Below are 25,005 nucleotides of genomic sequence, written 5' to 3'. Positions count from 1 at the left end.
CAGTGAAACATCTGAATTGTCTTTCTGCTGTAGTTGCACAGTTTGTAATTATTTTTTCTGGTCTGTGACACCACCACAAAAGGTTAGCAGTGATGGTAAAGAGTTAAGATATCGATCGAGGCACAAGTTAAACTTTGCACGTGTCTAAAACCAGTATAAACACCTCAGCACTGGCTGCTCAGTACAACATGGCTATTACCATCAAAAATGTATTTTAAAATGTCCTTCACTGTATTTGCAACGATGTTTATTCAATATATAGTGGTTATTTTTACACTTCTATGACAAAATAGTCAGTAGAGATAATAAAGGTTTGATGATGATCTTTTAAGGTATTGATTAATTACATAATTATTCCATGCAAATTCAGGTTCTGATATATATTCATTGTAGTGTTGTCCCGAGGCCAATATTTTGGTACTAGTACCAAAATTATTTAGATACTTCTCGGTTCTTTTCGATACTTTTCTAAATAAGGGGGACCACAAAAACATTGCATTATTGGCTTTATTTTAACAAAATATCTTACAGTACATTAAACATATGTTTCTTATTGCAAGTTTGTCCTTGAATATAAAATAGTGAACATACAAGATAATGTGTTCTTTAGTAATAACCAAGAAAACAAAGGCTCTTAATTTAGTCTGCTAACATGCAGTAACATATTTTGTCATTTCCCATTCTATTATTTTGTCAAACTTATTAAGAACAAGTGGTAGAAAATAAATTATCAATCTACTTGTTAATTTACTGTTAATAGCTGCATACTTTCTCTTTTAGCATGTTCTGTCTACACTTCTGTTAAAATGTAATAGTCATTTATTCTTCTGTTGTTTGGATGCTTTACATTAGTTTTGGATGATACCACAAATTTGGGTATCAATCCAATACCAAGTAGTAACAGGATCATACATTGGTCATATTCAAAGTACTCATGTGTCCAGGAACGTATTCGATATATTAAAAACAATATACATTTTAAAAAAAACGAAAGATGTTGTGATGCCAAAACATATCGAGGTAATCATAGTAGAATGGACTAGATACGCTCCTGTACTTGGTATCATTACAATAGATGTTAGGTGTAGACTCACCCATGGTATTTCTTTACATTTTGACATTGGTGAGCTACAGTGTGTAACGAAGCATATTTTGCTATTCCTCGTCCTGCAGGGATGATACTTGTGAGAAATGTACACTATTTGTCACCATGGAGGCGAGGATTAGTGATTTAGAAGAAGCTAAAACATTATCCGCGAGATATCCATGTCTTAAAGCACCTCTTCCGGTGGCCGTTTTAGTGTTATAACTTCACCTTTGTTTAGTTTTTAAGCCAAAATGCGTCCGTTCTCCCTTTTCTGTCTACACACTGTGTCTGTAAGTACTCCGTGATTGTGCGCTACCGAACATGCTCGTCTGCTCGTAAACCAGCAATGACATGACGACGACGGGGAGGTGGTGGACAGGTACTTTTCAGACGCGGTATAGTACCGAATATGATTCATTAGTATCGCGGTATTAAACTAATACCGGTATACCGTACAACCCTAGTTCACTGTATATTTTTTTGGCTGTGATATTTTATAAAACATTATATTTAGCTTTTCTGTTACGTTTTGGTGTTTGTCTGGATGCAGAGACGACAGGCGAAGTGCAGAAAACAAGTCATTTTTATTAGGGAAATGCAGGTAACACAAAAACATAGATCTGCAACAGGGACAGACAAGTGATCGAGCTCCATCCAGTTGACAGGGCTGGCATAAGAAGTATCCTGATTGGCAACCAGGGACAGGTGTTTCCTGATTTGCCAATATGGGACTGTTGAGGGAGCCAGCGCTCAGACCAGAGGTGTGTTGGCAAATGGAGGCAAACAGGAACTAGATCGAAAAATATAACCGCTGGGCAGGAAATAATACAAAGTGCAAGGAACTAATAACAAATGTCATGTGAGATAAGGACATGTTAAATAGTTTTTTTTCTTTAAAACTAATGTGTTTATGTTTTGTTTTTTTCCGTTTTTTCTCTTCTCAGAATCGGGTCCCTCGCCATCCTCCAGCCCTGGCACCAAGATTCCAGACTCTGTCAGTGTAGTTCTGGGTGTGGTGTGTGGAGTCTGTCTTTTGATGCTGGTCCTCTGGGGGGCTATCTGTGTACACAACAGGACATCAGACTCTTGGCTTGGGTATGCTGAAACCTTAACACTCTGAAGTCGATTTAATCAGCAACTCTTTCTCTAAATTTGACGACCTTATCTGTGAAATAACTCTAATGCAATGGTTCTTAACCTGGGTTCGATCGAACCTAGGGGTTTCGGTGAGTAGGCCTCAGGGGTTCGGCAGAGCCTCTGCCGCGGTCACACACCTGACTCATCATGTAAATAAAAACTTCTCCCTATCTGCGTATTATGGATAGGTCCTGGGCATGACGTTAAAATGCATCCGGCAGTGGAGGCTCTTCTATGGGGTCTTGGGGCTCTAGGAGGTTAACCCTTTTACTACTGTTACCCCAAGTGGCCCTTGGCAAAGGCCTACTACCTGACTGCCCCTTAGCCAGGGATACAGTGAAGACCTCAATGTCTTGGACTCCATGCCACTGGACCCTGACCCGATTCTGTCAAGGATCGTGTGGTTACTGTCTGTGCACCAGTCTCCCCACGTAAAAAAAAGTCAAGCACATACATCCTCCATAAAGGGATACACCCCTACCAGGAGGATCGTCATACTCTTTCGAGTGATCGCCGATGATGATGATTATGGATACGGCAACAGCCGAAGTCACACTGATTTGCAGGTGTGTAATTTGTTGTGAGTTCAGGCATTGTGTTGGTTTTGTTCTTCGAACGAGGTTACGTTCATGCATGCTTAATTTTGTGCGCCAGAAAAAAAATTGAATTAAAAAAAAACGAAACATTTTATTTTTCACTAAAGAAGGGTTCGGTGAATGTACATCTGAAGCTGATGGGGTTCAGTACCTCCAACAAGGTTAAGGACCACTGCTCTAATGCGGCGCTGCTCAGTGAGCTGAGTCATCTTTTTTTTTTAACAATCTTCAACATCAGTAGACCTGAAAAAAAACGTAACTCTTCCGTCTTTGCTTCCTCTTAATCACTATTCTTTGCACCTGAAGCGAGTATAACTGTGCAGCTGCTGGCGCGAAAATGTTCACAACAAGTCGTTGTAGAAGTCAATGACTCATTCTCAGGATGCAGCTAGGAATGTGTCACCACACAAAGAAGAAAACAACAGTCGACCCCCAGAAAGAAAGATTGTCCGCTTTTACTACCAATTGTACTCCATCTCAGCCTGTGTTTAGAGCACTACAACAACATAATGACTCAAGACCATGGAGTGATTATTAACCACTGTCTTTTTGTCACTGGCTCCCCCTGCAGGCGGGTGTTGGGAAGTAGAGAAAAGCTCCAGCCGGTCGTCCAATACAAACCTCAGAGGTCCTACAATCGGTCTACTGTTGGGATAACACGTATGTACAGAAACTAACGCTGTCAAGTGATTATTTTTTTAATCAGAGTAATCACAATTTTGCATTTGAGTTAATCAGGATTAATCAAAGGCCAGTACTCCCTTGCTTATTTTTTTTGTTTAGTTAACTCCACATCATACATGTAGCACATAATATAAATACATATCTCAAGTGAACTGGCTTGTGCTCAATGGCAATATTGTTATTTCACAAAAAAGAAAAAAAAAATTGATCAAATAAAATAAATAATTAATTAAAATGTACTTAAGAAATATATGGACACAAATGCAATTGTATTGTCAGAATGTCATCCAGGAACATTTGTATTTATTTTTACTTGAATGCACACCTTTATGTCCAGAAACAGTTTAAGCTAAAATTTAGTCAGTGTGTATTTTGAAGTAAAATTTTCCATTTCATCTTTGCACTGACGTATGCATTGACCTAATAACTGACCGTACAATAACCTTTGCCGCCTTTTTGGTAACCATCCACGGTTAAGCTTAAGGAGCATGTACAATCAAATATATTGTGTGATTAATCTGTGTTTATACTTGAGTAGTGCAATATTTTTTGTGATTAATCACATGAGTTAACTTATCAATTTTGACAGCCCTCACATAAGTCTAATTTATTTTTAAAAATAATTTACTTATATAGATGTATTTATTAGCTTTATGAGTTAATAGAAAATACACAATATAATAGATAACTGCACATTCTATTTAAATTGTGGATCAATTGAAGCCGTTGCATAGCACCAGCTCAAATTATTTTCTTAAACTGAAAAAAAAACAAGAACACTAGGATAAGCTAGCAAATGTTACCAAAAAAAGTACTGGGGTTTAGGAAAATTAAACAAAATGTCCTGATTTGTCAACATTTAGAAATTAAACTTTGAAAAAAAAAAAAAGTGTTCTGTCTGAATAAAATGATTAATGTTCATATCCGTCAATAGCTGCAGATATGCAGACTACATCTTTGAGAATGAAATTGTTTAGGAACGAATGCTATAGTGATTAGCATTTTGCTGCTGAGGACTGATAAGTACGTGGATGTAAAATTGGATGTTTTTCTTTCAAAGGGTCACCATCCAGCAAAATGTCTTTGCGGAATTATGATTTACCAAGTAATTGTAATTTACTATTTGTCTTATGATTATAATAGTTTGAGGATATCTGTTACAATAATGCCAAAGCATTCTAAACATAACCCACAGGGGGCGCCACAAATTCTTTACAGTCCAAATTAACTTTATGTGACTTCTGCCTGCAGTTGGAAACCTTGGCGTCAGTGACGAGCTTCATGCCAAACTTCAAGATGTGATGGTCACGAGGAACTTGCTTTCCATTGGAAAGATTCTCGGAGAAGGTTACCATGCAATTCAAATATGGTGAGTAAAAAAAAAAGACTGAATTTAAAGTGGAGGTTTTTTTACTTTTAGGTGAATTTGGCTCGGTGGTGGAAGGAAATCTAAGACAACCAGATGGGACATCAGAAAAAGTAGCCGTGAAGACGATGAAATGTAAGCAGTACTGCTATAAGAATCATATAATTATTTAAAAACAAAAACCGTGATTACCTTATTTTTTTGCGCAGTGGATAGTTTTTCCCAGAGAGAAATAGAGGAGTTCCTGAATGAGGCGGCCTGCATGAAAGATTTCCATCATCCAAATGTCATCAGACTGCTTGGTTGGGCTAACACATTACTGTACATTATGTTTTCCCTTTGATTATTTCCATCTAACGTGTGTCATTTCTATACCTGTTTTTGCCAGGTGTGTGCCTGGAATTGGGCTCTGGACACTTCCCTAAGCCTATGGTCATCCTGCCTTTTATGAAATATGGAGATCTACATACCTTCCTGCTGCGTTCACGCCTAGGAGAGAATCCAATTGTAAGGAATGAGTGAAGTAATATACTATGTTATGGGCCTTATTATTAAAACACATGCAAATTTGATAGGGCAAGTAAAGTTGATCTACTAAGCTCGTGCGCAAAGTATTGCGTCTCTTAAATAAACAAACCTTGAGAGCACAATCCATTTTGCGTGTCTCTTTATAAATATGCAGAAAATATGCTGATAATCAGAACACCCAGAATCTGTAAGGAGGAAATACAAATATAATCATTTAGCGCTCGCAATGTGATCTATCAAGACTGAAATGGTTTTGCGGCCGCTGTTTTGCATCTATTTAGCATGTGTAAAATGTTAAAATGTTTCTGCCAGTTACGCAGAAATGGCGTAAGAAAGAAGGGGATCGCGCTGCAAAGACATACAATAGACACAGAATCCTTCGTCCTACGCGTGTGTCAACATACTGTCAGAAATTTAGATATTTGTTTATAGATTTATTTGAATTAGGACAATGCATCCCATCCATCCATTTTATACCGCTTGTCCCTTGCATATTCATCAAAATAGAGCAACAATGTAAATATGCCGGAGTTAGCACAATAGCTCATTTTCATCCGTTCTCCTAAGGCAGGTTAATACAGTAACCATTCAACATGATACAAAAGAATACATAAATCACAAGACAAAACACATTACAAGCTTACCATAAGCACAGACCATGGACAAAAAAAATCAAACAAACAACAACAACAACAAAAAATAGTGAATATTCGACCTATCTTTTCAGTAATCACATCTTGTAATTTTGTAGCTGCTAGCTGGTGTTGTTTTTCACATATGAGATAGGTCATTTTAATATATCTCCTACAGCAGTGGTTCTCAACCTTTTTTCAGTGATGTAACCCCCGTGAACGTTTTTTCAATTCAAGTACCCCCTAATCAGAGCAAAGCATTTTTGGTTGAAAAAAAGAGATAAAGAAGTGAAATACAGCACTATGTCATCAGTTTCTGAATAATTAAATTGTATAATAGTGCAAAATATTCCTCATTTGTAGTGGTCTTTCTTGAACTATTTGGAAAAAAAGATATAAAAATAACGAAAAACTTGTTGAAAAATAAACAAGAGATTTAATTATAAATAAAGATTTCTACACATAGAAGTAATCATCAACTTAAAGTGCCCTCTTTGGGGATTGTAATAGAGATCCATCTGGCTTCATGAACTTAATTCTAAACATTTCTTCACAAAAAAAGAAATCTTTAACATCAATATTTATTGAACATGTCCACAAAAAATCTAGCTGTCAAAACTGAATATTGCATTGTTGCATTTCTTTTCACAGTTTATGAACTTACATTCATATTTTGTTGAAGTATTATACAATAAATATATTTATTAAGGATTTTTGAATTGTTGCCATTTTTAGAATATTTTTAAAAAACCTCATGTACCCTTTGGCATACCTTCAAGTACCCCCAGGGGTACGCGTACCCCCATTTGAGAACCACTGTCCTACAGTATATGACAAAACGTATCGCAATATGCATTTTCTTGTAACTCGGTCATTCCAGACAAACCATCACAACAGAGCGTGCTAAAAGTTGGTTCTGTGGTCTCGATACCGCTTCAACATAGCATAGAAAAGGTGTTTTATATGTGCTACATGCCAACATGATGAAACACCAAATGTAGGATAATTTGATGCTATAAATAAGGAGGGAAATGAGTGTCTCCGTGGTGACAGACATGCAAAAAGCCTGCACCACTTTTGTACTTGTTATCAATTGCACATGCAGTCTTAGTAAATCAGTCCCCAATTGTAGAGTTTGCACAGTTATCCAGATCTTAGCAGATCAGACCCGCTGAGCACTTCTTCATATTTTACATATGCATTGATGTTATCCCACAGTTCTTGCCAACACAGACGCTCTTGAAGTTCATGGTGGACATTGCTTCTGGTATGGAGTACCTCAGCGGTCGAAACTTTCTGCATCGAGACTTGGCTGCTCGCAATTGCATGTGAGTGACTGAAGCTGCCTCAATTAGTGTTGTACTCTATAGCTGTGTGTGATTATGTTGTTCATGTGTTGTTTTGTGTTTTTGTCTGTAGGCTACGTGATGACATGACAGTATGTGTGGCAGACTTCGGCTTATCAAAGAAAATCTACAGTGGAGATTATTACAGGCAGGGCAGAATCGCCAAAATGCCTGTCAAATGGATAGCAGTTGAGAGTCTGGCAGACAGAGTTTTCACTGTAAAAAGTGATGTGGTAAGAACAACCTGTCATTTAATAGAGGGGTGTAACAGTCATAGGTGTAGCACCAAATTGTGGGCCCCCATACACAAGACTTCTAAAGAGACCCCGATCCCAGCCTATACCCAACATTGCAGCCCCACATACGCACACACAAGCTTAGTATGTTTTATATGCACTAAAAAAACGAATTATTGCATTGGTTTGGCCTTTTAAATACATCAAAAAACGATGTTTTTGACTTTCTAAAATAGGATTAACATATCTTCATAAACCACCTAAATATATACATATATTTTCTGGATTTTACAAAAAAATTACCAACAAATATAATATAACTCATACAACCTTCCAATATTTACTTAAATATAATCTGGGTTCGATCCTGCGCTCGGGATATTTCTGTGTGGAGTTCGCATGTCCTCCCAGTGGCTGTGTGGGTTCCCTCCGGGTACTCCGGCTTCCTCCTGCCTCCAAAGACATGCACCTGGGGATAGCTTGATTGGCAACACTATATTGGCCCTAGTGTGTGAGTGTGAATGTTGTCTGTCTATCTGTGTTGGCCCCGTGATGAGGTGGCGACTTGTCCAGGTTGTACACCGCTTTCTGCCCGATTGTAGCTGAGATAGGCTCCAGCGCCCCCGCGACTCCAAAGGAAATAAGCGGTAGAAAATAGATGGATAATCATTATTATGTCAAGTGTTTCTTTACTTCTAAATGTAAAATTGAGATTATCTAATACACATAGGATTATCCATCCATCCATCCATTTTCTACACTTATTCCCTTTGGGGTCGCGGGGGGCGCTGGTGCCTATCTCAGCTACAGTCGGGCGGAAGGCGGTATACACCCTGGACAAGTCGCCACCTCTTCGCAGAGCCAACACAGATAGACAGACAATATTCACACTCACATTCACACACTAGGGCCAATTTAGTGTTGCCAATCAACCTATCCCCAGGTGCATGTCTTTGGAAGTGGGAGGAAGCCGGATTACCCGGAAGGAACCCACGCATTCACGGGGAGAACATGCAAACTCCACACAGAAAGATCCCGAGCCTGGGATTGAACCCAGGACTGCAGGACCTTCGTATTGTGAGGCAGACGCACTAACCCCTCTTCCACCGTGAAGCCCGTATTATTGTATTATCCACTGATTATCATCAGTGGATAATACAAATCATAATAATATATCATGATTATATTTTTATTAGTGCATTCCCTGGGGTTATGTATCCCCTGACTTTAAACAATTGTAACTTTAATTGATGATCTTTGAACGCACCACAGTTATGTGCAATGAGATGCAAAACTGAAACTTGTTCATAAATTTCTCCTGTGCTGCCACAGTCAGATATAGTGTATGTTAATCTTTCTTCTATCTCTTCTACCTCGTCACAAAATGTTGATGCTACATCCATCCATCCATTTTTTACCGCTTATTCCCTTCTGGGGTCGCGGGGGGCGCTGGCACCTATCTCAGCTACAATCGGGCGGAAGGCGGGGTACACCCTGGACAAGTCGCCACCTCATCACAGGGCCAACACAGAGACAGACAACCTTCACACTCACAAACACTAGGGCCAATTTAGTGTTGCCAATCAACCTATCTATCCCCAGGTGAATGTTTTTGGAAGTGGGGGGAAGCCGGAATACCCGGAGGGAACCTACGCATTCACGGGGAGAACATGCAAACTCCACACAGAAAGATCCCGAGCCTGGATTTGAACCCAGGACTGCAGGAACTTCGTATTGTGAGGCAGACGCACTAACCCCTCTGCCACCGTGAAGCCCTTGATGCTACATGTGAATGCTTAAAGATGAGCTTTGATCACATGACATCCGTGTTGAGTGAAGCTAGGTTTGACACTATCCAGGTAGAACCATTTTGCATTTTCCCAGGGGAGTGTAGGTAGTTTTTAACATTCTTAATTTGAGTCAAGCAACAATATTATCAAACTTTCACTGCTGTATTTATTTTATTGTATATAAAACATTATGACATTATTTTACAAGCTACATATTGAAATGACAGAAAAGAAATATCTTCATACTTAACAAAAAGTTTAGGGCCTTTCTGTGCTTCACTTCCTTCTCCACTTCAACGCCCCTGGAAAAAGTACATGTATTCATATCATTTTGATTGTGATGCACAATGTAAGCAAACATATCAGGACACATTCCATAATATTTAACCTGCATCGATTTAGATTTAAGACAGTATTTCTATGGTTGCAAACAACTTCTCTCAAGCTTTTCTTCCCGTCATTCACATTCATCAGTCACTTGGTTGCAATCCAAACAGAGACAACCTCAAACACCATTCGCATCAACTAAGACACAATCGGCCAAAAATTCTCAATGTTCCTTGTAATAATCTTTTTTTTTAAATACAGCTTATTCATAGAAGTGTCAATGCCATAGGCAACTATGTGTTATCAGTATTGTGCATTAAATGATCAAATCCGAATATTCTTTATCCTGCAGTGGGCATTCGGTATAACCATGTGGGAGATCGCTACACGAGGGATGACGCCATATCCTGGCATACAGAACCACGAGATTTACGACTACCTCCTTGAAGGAAACAGGCTGAAGCAGCCAGCAGATTGCTTGGATGACCTGTGAGTGTTTCCGACCTACTGGCAGATTTTACTCTAATTTAGAGGCACCGGTTTATATGCCTGTTATTTGCGTTTTGTTCTTGTGGCTACTAGGTATGAGCTCATGTATGGCTGCTGGAGGGCCGATCCTCTGGACCGACCTCTCTTTCCCCAACTGCGAGAAATGTTGGAAAAACTCACAGAAAGGCTTCCCGAGTCTTCTAGCAAGGAGGATATCATCTATATTAACACCAGCTTTCAGGATGACGACCCTGATGGAGAGGCCTCAAAATATCCCGTGCTTAGCTCGTCGCCTTCCTGCAGCCACCAGCAGGCAGAAACCCCAACAATTACCGCGGACATTCACGGCAACATGGAAGGTGAGGATGACGATTTTGATCGTTACGTGGTGGTCATCTCCCCAGATCCTTCCCTGAGATCACCAACACTGGACACTCCTCTTTTATCGAGTGGTTCCTCAAGTCGCTCAAATGGAACCATGGCTCCTGATGGTACAGGGACAGAGAACATCTCGAGTGATACTTCTCTCCTGCTGTAAATTGGGTACCGAGAAGATTAAAATTTCATTAAAAATGGCGTGCAGTGGTTAAAAACTAATAATGTTTTGTTATGTTGCACTGAGAGCAGCCAGCATTATTATGTTCCATAAGGAAATACTGTTTTGGCCAGTTTTAAAGTATGTCAGTATTGATGAAATTGTTTTTCAACTTTTAAACATTGTTTTGCACATTCCTATAAGCTTAGGATTCACTGGACTGTGAAATGTATTGTAGTGATTATTTTTGTGGCTGTTGATGTAAATATTTCAATGTACAGAACATTGTATACTGTAAGAATAAATAATTTATAGAGTTTCAAGACAATTGTTCTATTATTGTAAAACTTTGACAATTATTGTGTATGGACATGTTTTATTGTGAGAGACATGTTAAAAACTAGCCGGGGAGAACATACAGTAAATGAGTGATTGCGGTGGAAATGAAAAAGATAGCTAAGTTACCCAGAAAATCAATTTTTCAGTATCATACTAATGGTGCTGTAAATCTCAGTGTCGAGAAACAATCATAAATCTCTACACTCTTCTGTTCAGTGGGATTACCATATATTGAATAGAATAGAATGAACTTTATTGTCATTATATTTGCATATAACGAGATGAAAGACTCCAATTTAAGGTGCGGTAGCGGGAACAAATATGGGGTGAAATAAATGACATAAGAGGTAAAAAGGAAAAACTAACAATTGAAATAAACAGACTACTATCCAATAAAAATAATAAGCAATCCTGTACAATATACAAAACACCAAGGTTGTAACATTTGAGATTTTGTGTGGGGATATGAGGACATGACAAAAAAAAAAGCACACTACAAAAGGGGGAATGCATGGAGGAAAAAAATATGGACTTCCCAGATTGACCAACCAATTTAAAGGCACAGGAAGATTACAGAACTGGTTAACGGCACACAATAGGCTTTTGTACACTAGTCTTGGAGGCTGTTCATTCAGTTGTTTAAATTTGTAGAGGGAAAAAAGCATATAACACACATGACACTAAATATATTCATTTTGAATGGCAAAACCAAAAGAAATCAACAAAAAAAATTGTGGTCATCAGTGCCAGTTTTATTTTTAGATCAAGCAGAGGGAAAAAAACTAGGGAATCACTCAATTCTTAATACAATATGGAATAATGAAATACAAACGAAAAACAAGCCAACACACTACTACAGCCATTTGTTGCTCTAATCTGGCTTTTATACAAGCTTGTAGCCTCTGAGTCATGGATTTAACAAGTGACGAAGTACTCTTCATCAATCTTGCCCCAACATTCTCTGATTGCTGTTGTCAGATCAGTTTTGCATATTGGAGTCTTGTCATGGACTATTTTCTTCAATTTCCACCACAGATTTTCAATTGGTTTCAGATCCAGACTAGTTGCAGGAGTTATAATTGACCTTGTGTATCTTTCTTAAAAGGAAAGTTTTCAGTTTTTGCTCTGTGATAACATGGACAATCATCCTAAAAAATAATAAATGTATGACTTTCATTCAGTAATCCACAGTCCATCATTGCTTTTCCGGCTTAGCCCATTGGAACTTTGTTTGTTTTGATTAGGTGTTTATGATGGCTTTTGTTTAGCTTTTTTAAAAAATTATATCCCATTTCCCTTATGCCGTAATTGTATGCATGTCCGGAATAAACTCACACCATAACTATAACCATAACCATCCAAGTCTGGTAATTTGGAACGTTGTACATTTAATTCCACGTCAGGGCGAAGCCTTTATCCATTATTACAAATGTGTTGTGTGGAAATGTGTTGTATAAATCACTAACATGTATATTGAACTGACAAAAGGCTAAGACAGTTTCCTACACTATACTACCAAAAGTATTTGGCCATCTGCTTTGACTCACATATGAACTTGAAGTGCCGTCCCATTTCTAACCCTTAGGGTTCAATATGATGTTGGTCCACCTTTTGCAGTTATTACAGCTTCAACTCTTCTTGGAAGGTTGTCCACAAGGTTGCAGAGTGTGTTTATTGGAATTTTCCACCATTCTTCCAAAAGCCCATTGATGATGGGCTTTTGACTGATGATGTTGGTGGAGAAACCCTGGCTCTCAGTCTCCGTTCTAATTCATCCCAAAGGTGTTTTAATGGGTTCAGGTCGGGACTCTGTGCAGGCCAGTCAAGATCATCCACATCAGACTCTGTCATCCATGTCTTTATGGACCTTGCTTTGTGCAACATCAATATTTATGGAACATGTCCACAAAAAATCTAGCTGTGAACACTGAATATTGCATTGTTGCATTTCTTTTCACAGCTCATGAACTTACATTCATATTTTGTTGAAGTATTATTCAATAAATATATTTATACAGTATTTTGGAATTGTTGCTATTTTTAGACTATTAAAAAAAATCTCACGTACCCCTTTGCATACCTTCAAGTACCCCCATTTGAGATCCACAGTTCTACTGGACAGTGGCTCTCTCGTCTGGTGCGTTCACGGCGCCTCGTTAAGGAAAGAATTTATAGTCACACGTCATGCGTTTCGTTTAGACAGCGCAGCAGCTGTAAGAATGAGTACGCGGGCCAGGCATGGGTTATGGACACTTCTTTACATACTTGTACTTATTGATACAGAATCAGCGGTGGCAGCGCCAGAGGCAGGGTTTTGGAAAACCACCGCTTTAAGTGTGAGTATAGCCCGGGAAGTTACATCGGCTAGTGGCGGGGCTAGCTGGGTTAGCCGTGTTATGCTAGCTTGCTGTCATCAGAGAGAGTGGTGTTTATGGTTTTTACCTGCACGCAAGTACGTGTATAAACGTCATCCTAACTGTTTTATACACATTTCCTTACAATGTGTCGTTGAATACTACATATAAAGAGATGCGTAATGATGTTGTTTTAGCAGCTGGCTAGCTAACTGTGTATTTGTCAGGATAGTTGTAATCATCTCCCTTCTAATCTGTCAATGGCTTCATATTTACTCAAGTCTATTTTGATTAGCTTTATCAAAAGATTTACTCCTTCCCGAAAAATAATCCATCCATCCATTTTATACTGCAAAGCCAAAGTTATAAATAATTCAACTGTGTCTAGTTCCTGGATGCCTGCATGACCTGCACAGGTCACCTGTCAATCACAAGCTTTCAAAATAAAACAAACATCTGTCATTTTGAGTATTGTTCAAGCTGGTCTGAATCACCAGCATAGCTTTTACAGCAGTGCTTCTCAAATAGGGGGGACACTGGTATACAGAGTTGTGTATAGAACAGGGGTCACCAACGCGTAGCCCGTAAGGACCAGATCAGTAGCCCGCTGGCCTGTTCTAAAAAAAGCTCAAATAGCAGCACTTACCAGTGAGCTGCCTCTATTTTTAAAATTGTATTTATTTACTAGCAAGCTGATCTCGCTTTGCTCGACATTTTTAATTCTAAGAGAGACAAAACTCAAATAGAATTTGAAAATCCAAGAAAATATTTTAAAGACTTGGTCATCACTTGTTTGAATAAATTCATCCAATGTTTTACTTTGCTTCTTATAACTTTCAGAAAGACAATTTTAGAGAAAAAATACAACCTTAAAAATGATTTTAGGATTTTTCAACACATATACCTTTTTACCTTTTAAATTCCTTCCTCTTTCCTGACAATTTAAATCAATGTTCAAGTAAATAAAATGTTTTTATTGTAAAGAATAATAAATACATCTTAATTTAATTCTTCATTTTAGCTTCTTTTTTTTCGACAAAGAATATTTGTGAAATATTTCTTCAAACTTATGATTAAAATTCAAACAAAATATTCTGTCAAATCTAGAAAATATGTAAAATCAAATTTAAATCTTATTTCAAAGTCTTTTGAATTTCTTTTAAACATTTTGTTCTTGAAAATCTAGAAGAAAAAATGATTTGTCTTTTTTAGAAATATAGCTTGGTCCAATTTGTTATATATTCTAACAAAGTGCAGATTGGATTTAAACCTATTTAAAACAGGTCATCAAAATTCTAAAATTAATCTCAATCAGGAAAAATTACTAGTGATGTTCCATAAATTGTTTTTTTTTTCATTTTTTCAAAAAGATTCAAATTAGCTAGTTTTTCTCTTCATTTTCTTCGGTTGAATTTTGAATTTTAAAGAGTCGAAATTGAAGATAAACTATGTTTCAAAATTAAATTTTCGTTTTTTTTCGTGTTTTCTCCCCTTTTAAACCGTTCAATTAAGTGTTTTTTAATAATTTATTCTCTACAAAAAACCTTCCGTAAAAGGAAAGAAAAGGTACGACGGAATGACAGACAGAAATACCCATTTTTTAAATATTTATAGATTTATATATTAAAGGTAAATTGAGCAAATTGTCTATTTTTGGCAATTTATTTAAGTGTGTATCAAACTGGTAGCCCTTCGCATTAATCAGTACCCAAGAAGTAGCTCTTGGTTTCAAAAAGGTTGGTGACCTCTGGTATAGAGAGAATATGGCCAACTCGGTTTCAGACCATCTCTTTAAATCAGGGGTCTCAAACTCAATTTACCTGGGGGCCACTGAACGCAAAGTCTGGGTGAGGCAGGGTCACAAGAAAAGATTTCTTAAAAAATGTTTTGCATACTCCTCAGCATGTCTAGTTGTATAATGACGTTTCGAATTGTATCCCTTGTGCACCGCAACTCTCTCTGTGCAAATAAGACACGTCGTGGTGCCCCTGTGTTCAACAAAGAAATATTGCATCCCCACTTGTCTTTGCTCATCACTGCAGGCTTTGAAAAAGACATGTTTGGGGTTGTGGAATATATTTGTATTTAGCCGACGCACGGAGAATAATATTATTTCCGCAATGTGTGTCGTTCCGCTTTTCCTCCCTACAGCAACGCGGCTGTCGGCGGATAATAGCCGGGAAAGTACCGGGATGGCGAGCGCAAAAAAGTGTTATCCAGCCTCATGGAAATATATGTAGTGTTCATCGTGTGAGGCAATGCAAATTAAACAATAATAAAACAAAAAATAACGGTTTGAATTGGTCCAGGTTTTTGGGGACTGTTATTACTGACGGACAGGTGTTGCGGTGTGACTGCAGCCAGGCACGTAAGAAAACCCTTGTCTCCATGGCAACGTCTCTGCCGCTTTCACTCATTTGCCGCTTTTCCACTAACGCAGGGGTAGGCAACCCAGAACGTTGAGCCATTTTGAACCCACATAACAAAAATTGTCTCTGTCTGGAACTCACAACGCTGTCAAGCGCCATTCATATAAAACTTGCGGGCCGCACTAACATTAAACTTTCATGTTTAGGTGGGGGCCGCCAAATATTGTCTCGCAGGCCACAACTGGCCCGCGGGCTGCGTGTCGGAGACCCCTGCTTTAAATGATTGGGCGAAAGGCACTGACATAACAATAATAATACATTTTATTTATAAGGCGCCTTTCTGGGCACTCAAGGACACCGTACAAAATCAAAACAATGAAATCAAATTGGATAAAAACAACAATAAAAACAACAACAATAGAGAAGAAAAGATGATTACAATGAATAAGCAGTCCGGAATAGGTGAGATTTGAGTCTTGACTTGAAGAGGAATTTTGAGTCCAAGTTACGAAGGTCTGGTGGCAAAGAATTTCAGAGATCTGGGGCAGAGCGGCTGAAAGCTTGGGCACCCATGGTGGACAGTTTAAATAAAGGGACAGTGAGATGGATGGATGAGGAGGATCCTATGGAACGTGAGGGCGTGACCAGAGGGTGCCATGTTTGCTTTGATTGATTGATTGATTGAAACTTTTATTAGTAGATTGCACATTACATTACATATTCCGTACAATTCACCACTAAATGGTAACACTCGAATAAGTTTTTCAACTTGTTTAAGTCGGGGTCTACGTTAACCAATTCATGGTACAAATATATACTATCAGCATAATACAGTCATCACACAAGTTAATCATCAGAGTTTATACATTGAATTATTTACATTATTTACAATCGGGGGCTGGGATATAGGTTTGGTTGATATCAGCACTTCAGTCATCAACAATTGCATCATCTGAGAAATGGACATTAAAACAGTGTAGGTCTGACTTCATAGGATATGTACAGTGAGCAGTGGACATAGAGAGATTAGAAAGCTTAATAAAAAGTATATACATTTGATTATTTACAGTTGATTATTTACAATCCGGGGAGGTGGGATGTGGAGGGGGGAGGGTGTTAGTTTAGGGTTGAAGTTGCCTGGAGGTGTTCTTTTAGTGTGGTTTTGAAGGAGGGTAGAGATGCACTTTCTCTTACACCTGTTAAGAGTGCATTCCACATTAATGTGGCATAGAAAGAGAATGAGGTAAGACCTTTGTTAGATCGGAATCTCGGTTTAATGTGGTTTGTGGAGCTCCCCCTCATGTTGTGGTTATGGCGGTCATTTACTTTAACGAAGTAGTTTGACATGTACTTCGTTATCAGAGAGGTGTAGCGGATTTTATAGACTAGGCTCAGTCAGCGCAAGTTGTTTTACTTCCAACTTTGAACTGGCCACAGCTGAAGCTATGCATACACTTCCCTCCTTCATTCGACCTCTTAACGGAAGAGTTGTTTTTGCCATGTAAACATGCATATCCATACAAAGTTGACATACCGTTTTTTGTTATTTGATGTGTTTCATTGATTTGTATGATTACAAACATACAAGCAAGTCAACAGTCAATTAGTTATTGATTGTACGGTGTACATAAAAAAATATATAAAAAAAAAAAAAAATATATATATATATATATATATATATACATACATTCATACACGTTAGGTCAGAAAAAACAAAAAGGCTATATCATCCCTACAAGCCTGTTTCACAGGTTTCCCTGCTCGTCGGGGGATTTTATTGATGAGCAGGAAAACCTGCGAAACAGGCTTTATATAGCCTTTGTGTTTTTTCTGACCTAACTTATATTCTTCTCTACCCTGGTATTGAGCACTGTATAACGGATAGACCACAGAAACCTTGACTATATATATATATATATATATACATTTATAAAAAGGGTAAATAACTGAAAACATGGTTTGTATAATAGTTTCTTCAGAATAGCCACCCTTTGCTCTGGTTACTGCTTTGCACACTCTTGGCATTCTCTCGATGAGCTTCAAGAGGTAGTCATCTGAAAGAGTTTTCACTTTACAGGTGTCATAGTTTTGATGCCTTCTGTGACAATCTACAATGTAAACAGTCATGAAAATAAACAAAACTTATTGAAATGAGAAGGTGTGTCCAAACTTTCGGCCTGTACTGTATATATATGTATGTATATGTAATATTTTCTCCTCGGTAGACCTCAAGACCGCTGCTGTTAAGGAAATCCATGTACAAAGACACCAGCATTGAGTTGAAAGGTGAGATGCACTCTGAGGTTTGCACAAATAATACACTCCCGTCTTGTATTGACCCTCTTGAATGTTTAACTTTCAGTTGTGTCATTTGGCTGTCCTGAGGAGGTAACTTTCACCATTCATTGGTATCTGAAGTACTACCCCTGTCACAACAATTTCAATAATATTGAAGTAAGTATAATGCATTATAATACTGATAATTAAGTCTGTCTTGGCTTGATAACAAGATGAATTGTCTGCATTATCTGTAGGAAATGTATGATCGAACGCCACTGAGTCGCGGGCTGAGCCTGGATCCAAATCCCAGTGTACAAGGAGAGTACATTGAGCACAAACACAAGCCAATAACATGCAACAGTGACCTGCGCTCCTTCCCAATGCTAAAAGTAGGTTTTTTTTTTGTTGCATTCCTCTTGCTTGTCACACTCACACATGTGATTGTGGTATTTATTACAATATGTCACCTCGTCCACTTGCTGCAGAAAGCAAAGGCGGGGCCACTTCCTGTGAGTCTACCAGTTGAGGGACAAGTGTTGGTCAGTAAAGCAATGAGATGTTAAATAATGAGTAATTGAATTTTACATTCTTTTGAAGCCTGTGTTGTTTGCATTGTTGCAGGATGCGAGTGAAATCAGATGGCTTACCGAGGAGTATGACAGCAACACAAAGACCAACAGCAGTGCAAATGTCAAAGACAATGTCGTAACCTCCACTTGGAAAGATGGGCCTTACCTACTGGTGGTGAAGATTGAGCCAAGTAAACAAGATGCTAACTGGAATTTAACCGGTGAGATTAATTTTTTTAAACCCCTACCACTTTGGACGATAATCCACCAAAAGTAATGGCCGCGCGAAAATAACACCAAATACTCCGAAATTATTACAGTTGTTAATAACAAACCAAATTACCAAAGAACAGTGAAAAAATAACAGTCAAACAGCAGAATTGAATACCTTGGGATAGAGTTGTCCAAGTACAGTACCAAAAATCCTTCAAAGTAAAGGGTACCACATTATTGGCTTTATTTTAACAGAAAATCTTATGCTACATTAAACATACGTTACTTTTTGCTATCAGAGAACAATTTTGGCAATAAATAAGATAATGAACATACTAGACAACTTCTCTTTTAGTAGTAAGTAAGCAAACAAGTTCTAATATGGCTGCTGATCTATGTAGTAATATATTGTGTAATTTCCGATGTGTTATTTCGTCAAAATTATGAGGGACCAGCGGTAAAAAATGAATGAATTGATGGATGTGTTGTTAATCTTCTTGTTCATTTACTGTTAATATCTGGTTACCTTCTGTTCTATCTACTACTGTTTGGTTACTTTACATAAGTTTTGGGGTATAATACCCATTTGGGTATCAATCCAATACCAAGTACAGTAGTCACAGGGTCATACATTGGTCATATTTAAAGGGTAATTGCACTTTTTTTTAGAATTTTGCCTATCGTTCAAAATCAATTTAAGAAACAAGTGTACCCCGCCTTCTGCCCGAGTGCAGCTGTGATAGGCACCAGCACTTTCCGTGAACCCGAAAAGGACAAGCAGTAGAAAAATGGATGGATGGAAGAATACATCCATTCTTAAAGACGATAAAAAAATGCTTGAAAGATGCGGCTAATGGGAGTCAGCTTCAAAACCATCCAGCAATGTTTTATATACACACTACAAGTCTAAATATAATGTAGTAACAGACATGTTCATAACATTATGTAAAATGTTCAATATTTACCGTATGTTGATAATTGTAATCATTTATTGGACTGATTAATTCCACGCATTGATTTCTGTTTCCATGGCAGCGCACGTCTGACTTTTGGCAACAACTTTTGTTCCTACTTTTGAAATCAAACACAAGTGTTTTCTAATCATGGCAGACTTGGTAAGACCTACTCAGTGGCCTAGTGCTTAGAGTGTTCGCCCTGAGATCGGTAGGTTGTGAGTTCAAACTCCAGGCCGAGTCATACCAAAACTATAAAAATGGGACACATTATCTCACCTGCTTGACACTCAGCATCAAGGGTTAGAATTGGGGGTTAAATCACAAAAAATTATTCCAGGCGTGGCCAATGCTGCTGCTCTCCTCACCTCCCATCAAGGGTGATGGGTCAAATGCAGAGAATAATTTCGCCACACATAGTGTGTGTGTGACAATCATTGGTACTTTAACTTTAAAGAGACAATGAATACAACTATATTTGGACAAATGAGGATTTGCAACTTTATACTTTTGAAGCTAACAATACTGCTGCTTATAGAAGCAAGCATAAAGGAAGAGTGAGACGTTGGAGCAGATGGAAGCTGGGAAAGGTGGATGAAAGCGATTTTGACACTATAAATACGGAACTTGGAGCCAAATTATTTTGACATAAATGGATTGCTTACCCAAAATCAACAGGAAATGTCCCCGGTCAGCTGGACCAGAAGAACAACTGCCCATCGAGTGAACCACTTTAATATCGATCATGATACACGCAGCACGCCATGTGTGTTAATACAACTACAGTACGTACACTGTCTGGCTAGCTCAGCTATGTAGAAACAAAACATGAAATGTGGGCTAAAACTTAACAGATACTGCAATGTGGTTCATGTCTTTCAGTCAGGACAGATTAGTGTTGTACTGCAGTGTTGTGCATTACAAACCCAAATGCCTTTCGTATTGACGTAGAAGGTAGATAATTGCTTTCCATAGTTAGCTTTTTACGGCTAATACTGAAGCACGCCGATGTGTTACTACACTAGAAAAAGAGTTTGTCAGTGTTCGCTCTTACAATAGCAATGTCGCTGCAGCTTGGTTATTATATGCATTACGGAACGTTAATGAAGTATTGTTTATGTTTTTTTTAAGGCGTTTTAAAGTGGTTTAAAGGTAGAATTGATTGCTCCCATTAGCTGCATTGCTGGCCACCTAGAAGGAGACATTTTTTTTTTGTTAGAAAGCAAAAAAAACAACAACTTTTGTCTTTTTGTCTCTCTTGATTGTGAACAATATGTAAAACATTTTTTTAATAAAAGTGCAGTTCCCCTTCAAAGTTCTCCTGTATCCAGAGACGTATTTCCTGAGTTTATAAACAATAATAAAAGACAAAATATTTTGTGATAATAAAAAATATTGATTATATATTGCTTGTGTACTTGGTATAGTTGCAGTCGATATTTGTATAGAGCCACACATTTTGTGACATTCAGGAGCGCCTGCTTGCTGTTAGCGGTTAGCTATTGTATTCGCCTAAGGTGTGTAGCAAAGCATGTTTAACTATTCCTCGTCCTGCTGAGATGGTTAATATTAGGAAACAGTTTTTTGTTGCCATAGAGGTGAGGATTAGTGATTGAAAGTAGCTAAAACACCGTGGACAAACGTTAGTCACTTGCTATCTACGTTTTAATGTACCGCTTGTTTATAGCTTCACCTTTATTGTTAGTTTTTAAGATGAAATAGGTCCATTCTCCATCTCTTGTGTGTCCACTCTGTTTTGGCTTGCAAATGACCTGCGTGCGTGTTGATTCACGACATGCGCCTCGGCTCATATTACCAGCAATGTCACCACAGCGCACCATCATGTCCATGAAAAAAAGGTACCAGTATTTTTCAAAGGAAGTATAGTACCTATGAATTCATTAATACCGCAGTACTTAATTAGTACTGATGTACCGTAAAACCCTACTCTGAGGTCATCTTTTTTTCTGAGTTCTCTCGAATGATTTCTGGAAAAATGAGTGTGGGTCGCCATCTTCATGCAATGCAGAAAATCTCGTGATCTTAGCGCTCAGGAAAAAATAAGTTTTTAGGCTGTTGATCATAGCTGCTCTTTAGGTATCAGGGAGTGAAGTATACACGCGTACTAGTACACTGCCACACTAGCTGGCATCATTTACCCTAGCACACATTTGACTGTTCATTCCTTATTATCATTATTTGTTCATTTTTGTTTTTACAGTGACTGTTGTGATGAAAGGAAGCCATGGCTACATATCTGTCACAGAATACCCTCTCATGATTGTGAGTCGACAACATTTTGTGGTTATAATTTGAAGCAGCTATTTCTGTGTGGATTGTTTTTTGTCCCGGTGCTCTGGTTCCTTTTCACACTTCAAAAACATAGAAAACACAAACTCTTCAAGGTTCTGTCGGAAACACGCAGAAATTATATATAAAATACTGTAGTGTCTGCTCAGATGTTGTAAGGATAAGGAGTTGATTGATCAGCAGTCTCTTCATTGAAGGGAACAAGTTCATGTTGCCTGCAACCTCTCAAAATATCCCACACACCATCTCCTCTGCCTTATTTTACTCATATGTTCAAATTCACAACTCCACAGACAGTCAAACATAATACAACTCCAACACCAACCATATCTAAAATAGGAAATTAATTCTAATGATAATTAAAACAGTATTTATAGTGATAATAAATTTATTTATGTAAAGCTGCCATGCTGGTTATTGCCATTGTGTCTACTAATACTGTCACCTTAAAATATTGTTCGTGTAATTACGCGACAGGCCACCGGGTATCGCTAAGCGTGCAAGCTGCCGGAAGAGCAGCAGCAGAAGAAGTAGTCACGTAATACTGTCCCAGCTAGTAGGGATTTACGGGTTTTTGAAGGGAGCCGGATAAAAGATGTTCTAAAAGCTGGCTTATCATTATAGTTCTTATTGCTGTTGTTTATCAAGGAAACAATCAGTGGCAGCAGTTATAAGATAAGATGTAATTCAGAATAATTTATATTTATAGAAATATTACAGTATTGGTGGGAATAACTTCATTCTGAAATATTGGCAATTTTTTTGCCGTGTTTTTTAATTGAAACATTCCATGATGTGGTGTTATATTCCCATGCTTTGACAGTGACATCACTATTTTGAATTTTCACTCACCTAAAAATATTGTAGCATTAGATAATTTTAACAACAGAAAAAAATAATCAAATTTTAACTAAGAATAAAATGAATCTACAGTATGGATATAAAAAGTGTAAAACACAACTTGAATAAAAGGTTACATATAATGAAATGTTTAATACACAATTATACGTGTATAAGCTTGAACTACTTTACGAATTAGAAAACTTGACCTGAAAAGCCAAAATCTCATATTTTGACCTTTAAAAAAAAAAGCCCTTTCCAGGGGAATTACAACTCGATAGATTGCAAAATGCTGGCTGCTTTATCACATGTAAATTGTCCTTACGTTGTGATGGACAAGCAGTCCAAGGTGTATTTGGACAAGCGGTATAAAAAATGGATGGATGGATTTGAAAAAGGATTTATCTGCTTTTTTTTTTTTTTTTTTTAAATGTAAACATTCCCCAAAATGTAGTATAACAGCCAGCATTTATTTGTTCACAGTTCTACATGATCATGTGTGTGGTCTACATCCTGTTTGCCCTGCTCTGGTTTATGTGGGCCGCCTGCTACTGGAAAGACCTACTGAGAATCCAGTTCTGGATCGCTGGGGTTATATTCCTGGGAATGGTGGAGAAGGCGGTCTTCTGCGCTGAATATGAAAACACCAACACTGTTGGCTCTGCTTGTGAGTATCCCCTGACACTGATATGACATATCCCACCGACCTTTTTGTCTTTGTAGGTAATAGTCCCGTTTGGCTTGTTTTCAGCTCCAGGCCTGCTGATCTTTGCCGAGTTGGTCTCTGCTCTCAAGAGAACTTTGGCCAGATTGCTTGTCATCATTGTCAGCCTTGGCTATGGCATTGTTAAGTATGTCAGCACATGTCTGTACTAGGGCTGGGCGGTATACCTGTATTAAAGTTAATGCAGGTATATTTTAGCAAAATATATATATTTGAGATAATACCGTCATACCGGTATATTGTGATGTGATTTTTTTTTTGCGGCCTGTGTGGTGCGCCACCACTGGGGGCCCCGGCAGGCACCGTAGCTTGGGGAAGGGTCTGGTGTGCGTGTGGAGTCGCGACCTACCTGCCACATTCACGTTACCGCACAGCCCACATGCCCGCAACATATCTCCGGCAGTTGGCGGGGGCGGGCGCCGGCTCCGCTTTTTTAACCAGAGCGTAACACAACCGGTGCAAAGATTCAACAGGACAACCGTCAGAGCTGTCAAAATTCCACTGCTAACTGCTAAATCTAACAAATACAGATCAGTTAAAACCTTTGCTGATGTCACACTTTGCTAGGCAGCAGATGCCGCCTTTTAAAAGCACTCACACGCACGCACACACTGCTCTTATAAACTCCTTTCTACTGCATATGACATACATTAATTTATTTTTTTAAGTAATGCAATAATTACTTTCCCTAGTAATTCATTACATGTATTAAAGAGTAATTCCATTCGTTTTTTGGTTAAGTAACTAGTACTTATAATTCATTACTTTTTAAAAGTACACTTTTAGAACTGTGGTAGTAATGTGGTTTTGATTTTGAAATTAACACTTTGCACATTTTGTTTAAAATACCGATATGTATGTATCGTATATTGCGATTCAGCCTAAATATACCGGGATATCAGTTTTGGTCCATACCGCCCAGCCCTAGTCTGTACACACTGCAAATAATATTTGATTAATTAGAGATACTTACTTTGCGTCTCTATCCTTTAAGGCCTCGATTGGGAACAGTAATGCACCGAGTTGTTGGTCTTGGAATTCTTTACTTTGTCTTTGCTGCCATCGAAGGCGTGCTGCGAATAACCGGGGTGAGAGTCCGCCTGTAAATTAAGAATGTTTTCTTTGATGTTAAACAGATGACAAGAGTCACAATCTATCATCTCAGGAAATATCAGGTTTTCTGACTTGATACTATATGTCAAAGCTATTCATCTGGCAAACTAGGGGCTAAATCCTGCTTGAGAACGACACTACACCTGCCCTGAGTTCAGTTTAAAACTTGGGGGACCAACATTTTTGTT

General features: G+C 38.2%; 2 protein-coding genes across 6 annotated transcripts in view; both read left to right on the top strand.

The window, feature by feature from the left end:
• Positions 1–11,081, top strand: part of mertka (c-mer proto-oncogene tyrosine kinase a) — a 54,959-nt gene extending 43,878 nt beyond the window's left edge. For all 5 annotated transcript variants that reach the window (XM_061910487.1, XM_061910489.1, XM_061910490.1 and 2 more), the window contains 10 exons: positions 2,032–2,182; positions 3,392–3,480; positions 4,756–4,851; positions 4,925–5,005; positions 5,080–5,172; positions 5,259–5,377; positions 7,249–7,358; positions 7,450–7,609; positions 10,082–10,218; positions 10,312–11,081. In XM_061910487.1, the coding sequence (XP_061766471.1) occupies positions 2,032–2,182; positions 3,392–3,480; positions 4,756–4,851; positions 4,925–5,005; positions 5,080–5,172; positions 5,259–5,377; positions 7,249–7,358; positions 7,450–7,609; positions 10,082–10,218; positions 10,312–10,756 (1,481 nt within the window). In that variant the 3' untranslated portion in view covers positions 10,757–11,081. The remainder of the gene's footprint in view (positions 1–2,031; positions 2,183–3,391; positions 3,481–4,755; positions 4,852–4,924; positions 5,006–5,079; positions 5,173–5,258; positions 5,378–7,248; positions 7,359–7,449; positions 7,610–10,081; positions 10,219–10,311) is intronic.
• Positions 11,082–13,241: 2,160 nt separating this feature from the next.
• The window catches only part of tmem87b (transmembrane protein 87B), a 20,966-nt gene continuing 9,202 nt past the window's right edge, over positions 13,242–25,005 (top strand). The window contains exons 1-10 of the mRNA XM_061910485.1: positions 13,242–13,428; positions 18,041–18,101; positions 18,178–18,269; positions 18,350–18,484; positions 18,581–18,634; positions 18,717–18,885; positions 22,052–22,113; positions 23,464–23,647; positions 23,732–23,831; positions 24,699–24,792. Coding sequence (XP_061766469.1) covers positions 13,312–13,428; positions 18,041–18,101; positions 18,178–18,269; positions 18,350–18,484; positions 18,581–18,634; positions 18,717–18,885; positions 22,052–22,113; positions 23,464–23,647; positions 23,732–23,831; positions 24,699–24,792 — 1,068 coding nt within the window. The 5' untranslated portion in view covers positions 13,242–13,311. The remainder of the gene's footprint in view (positions 13,429–18,040; positions 18,102–18,177; positions 18,270–18,349; positions 18,485–18,580; positions 18,635–18,716; positions 18,886–22,051; positions 22,114–23,463; positions 23,648–23,731; positions 23,832–24,698; positions 24,793–25,005) is intronic.

This window comes from Nerophis ophidion, linkage group LG09 (assembly GCF_033978795.1).
Source record: "Nerophis ophidion isolate RoL-2023_Sa linkage group LG09, RoL_Noph_v1.0, whole genome shotgun sequence".
Classification (NCBI taxonomy): domain Eukaryota; kingdom Metazoa; phylum Chordata; class Actinopteri; order Syngnathiformes; family Syngnathidae; genus Nerophis; species Nerophis ophidion.
Note: the sequence above shows the minus strand (reverse complement) of the source record. Positions and strands in the feature narration are given on the sequence as shown.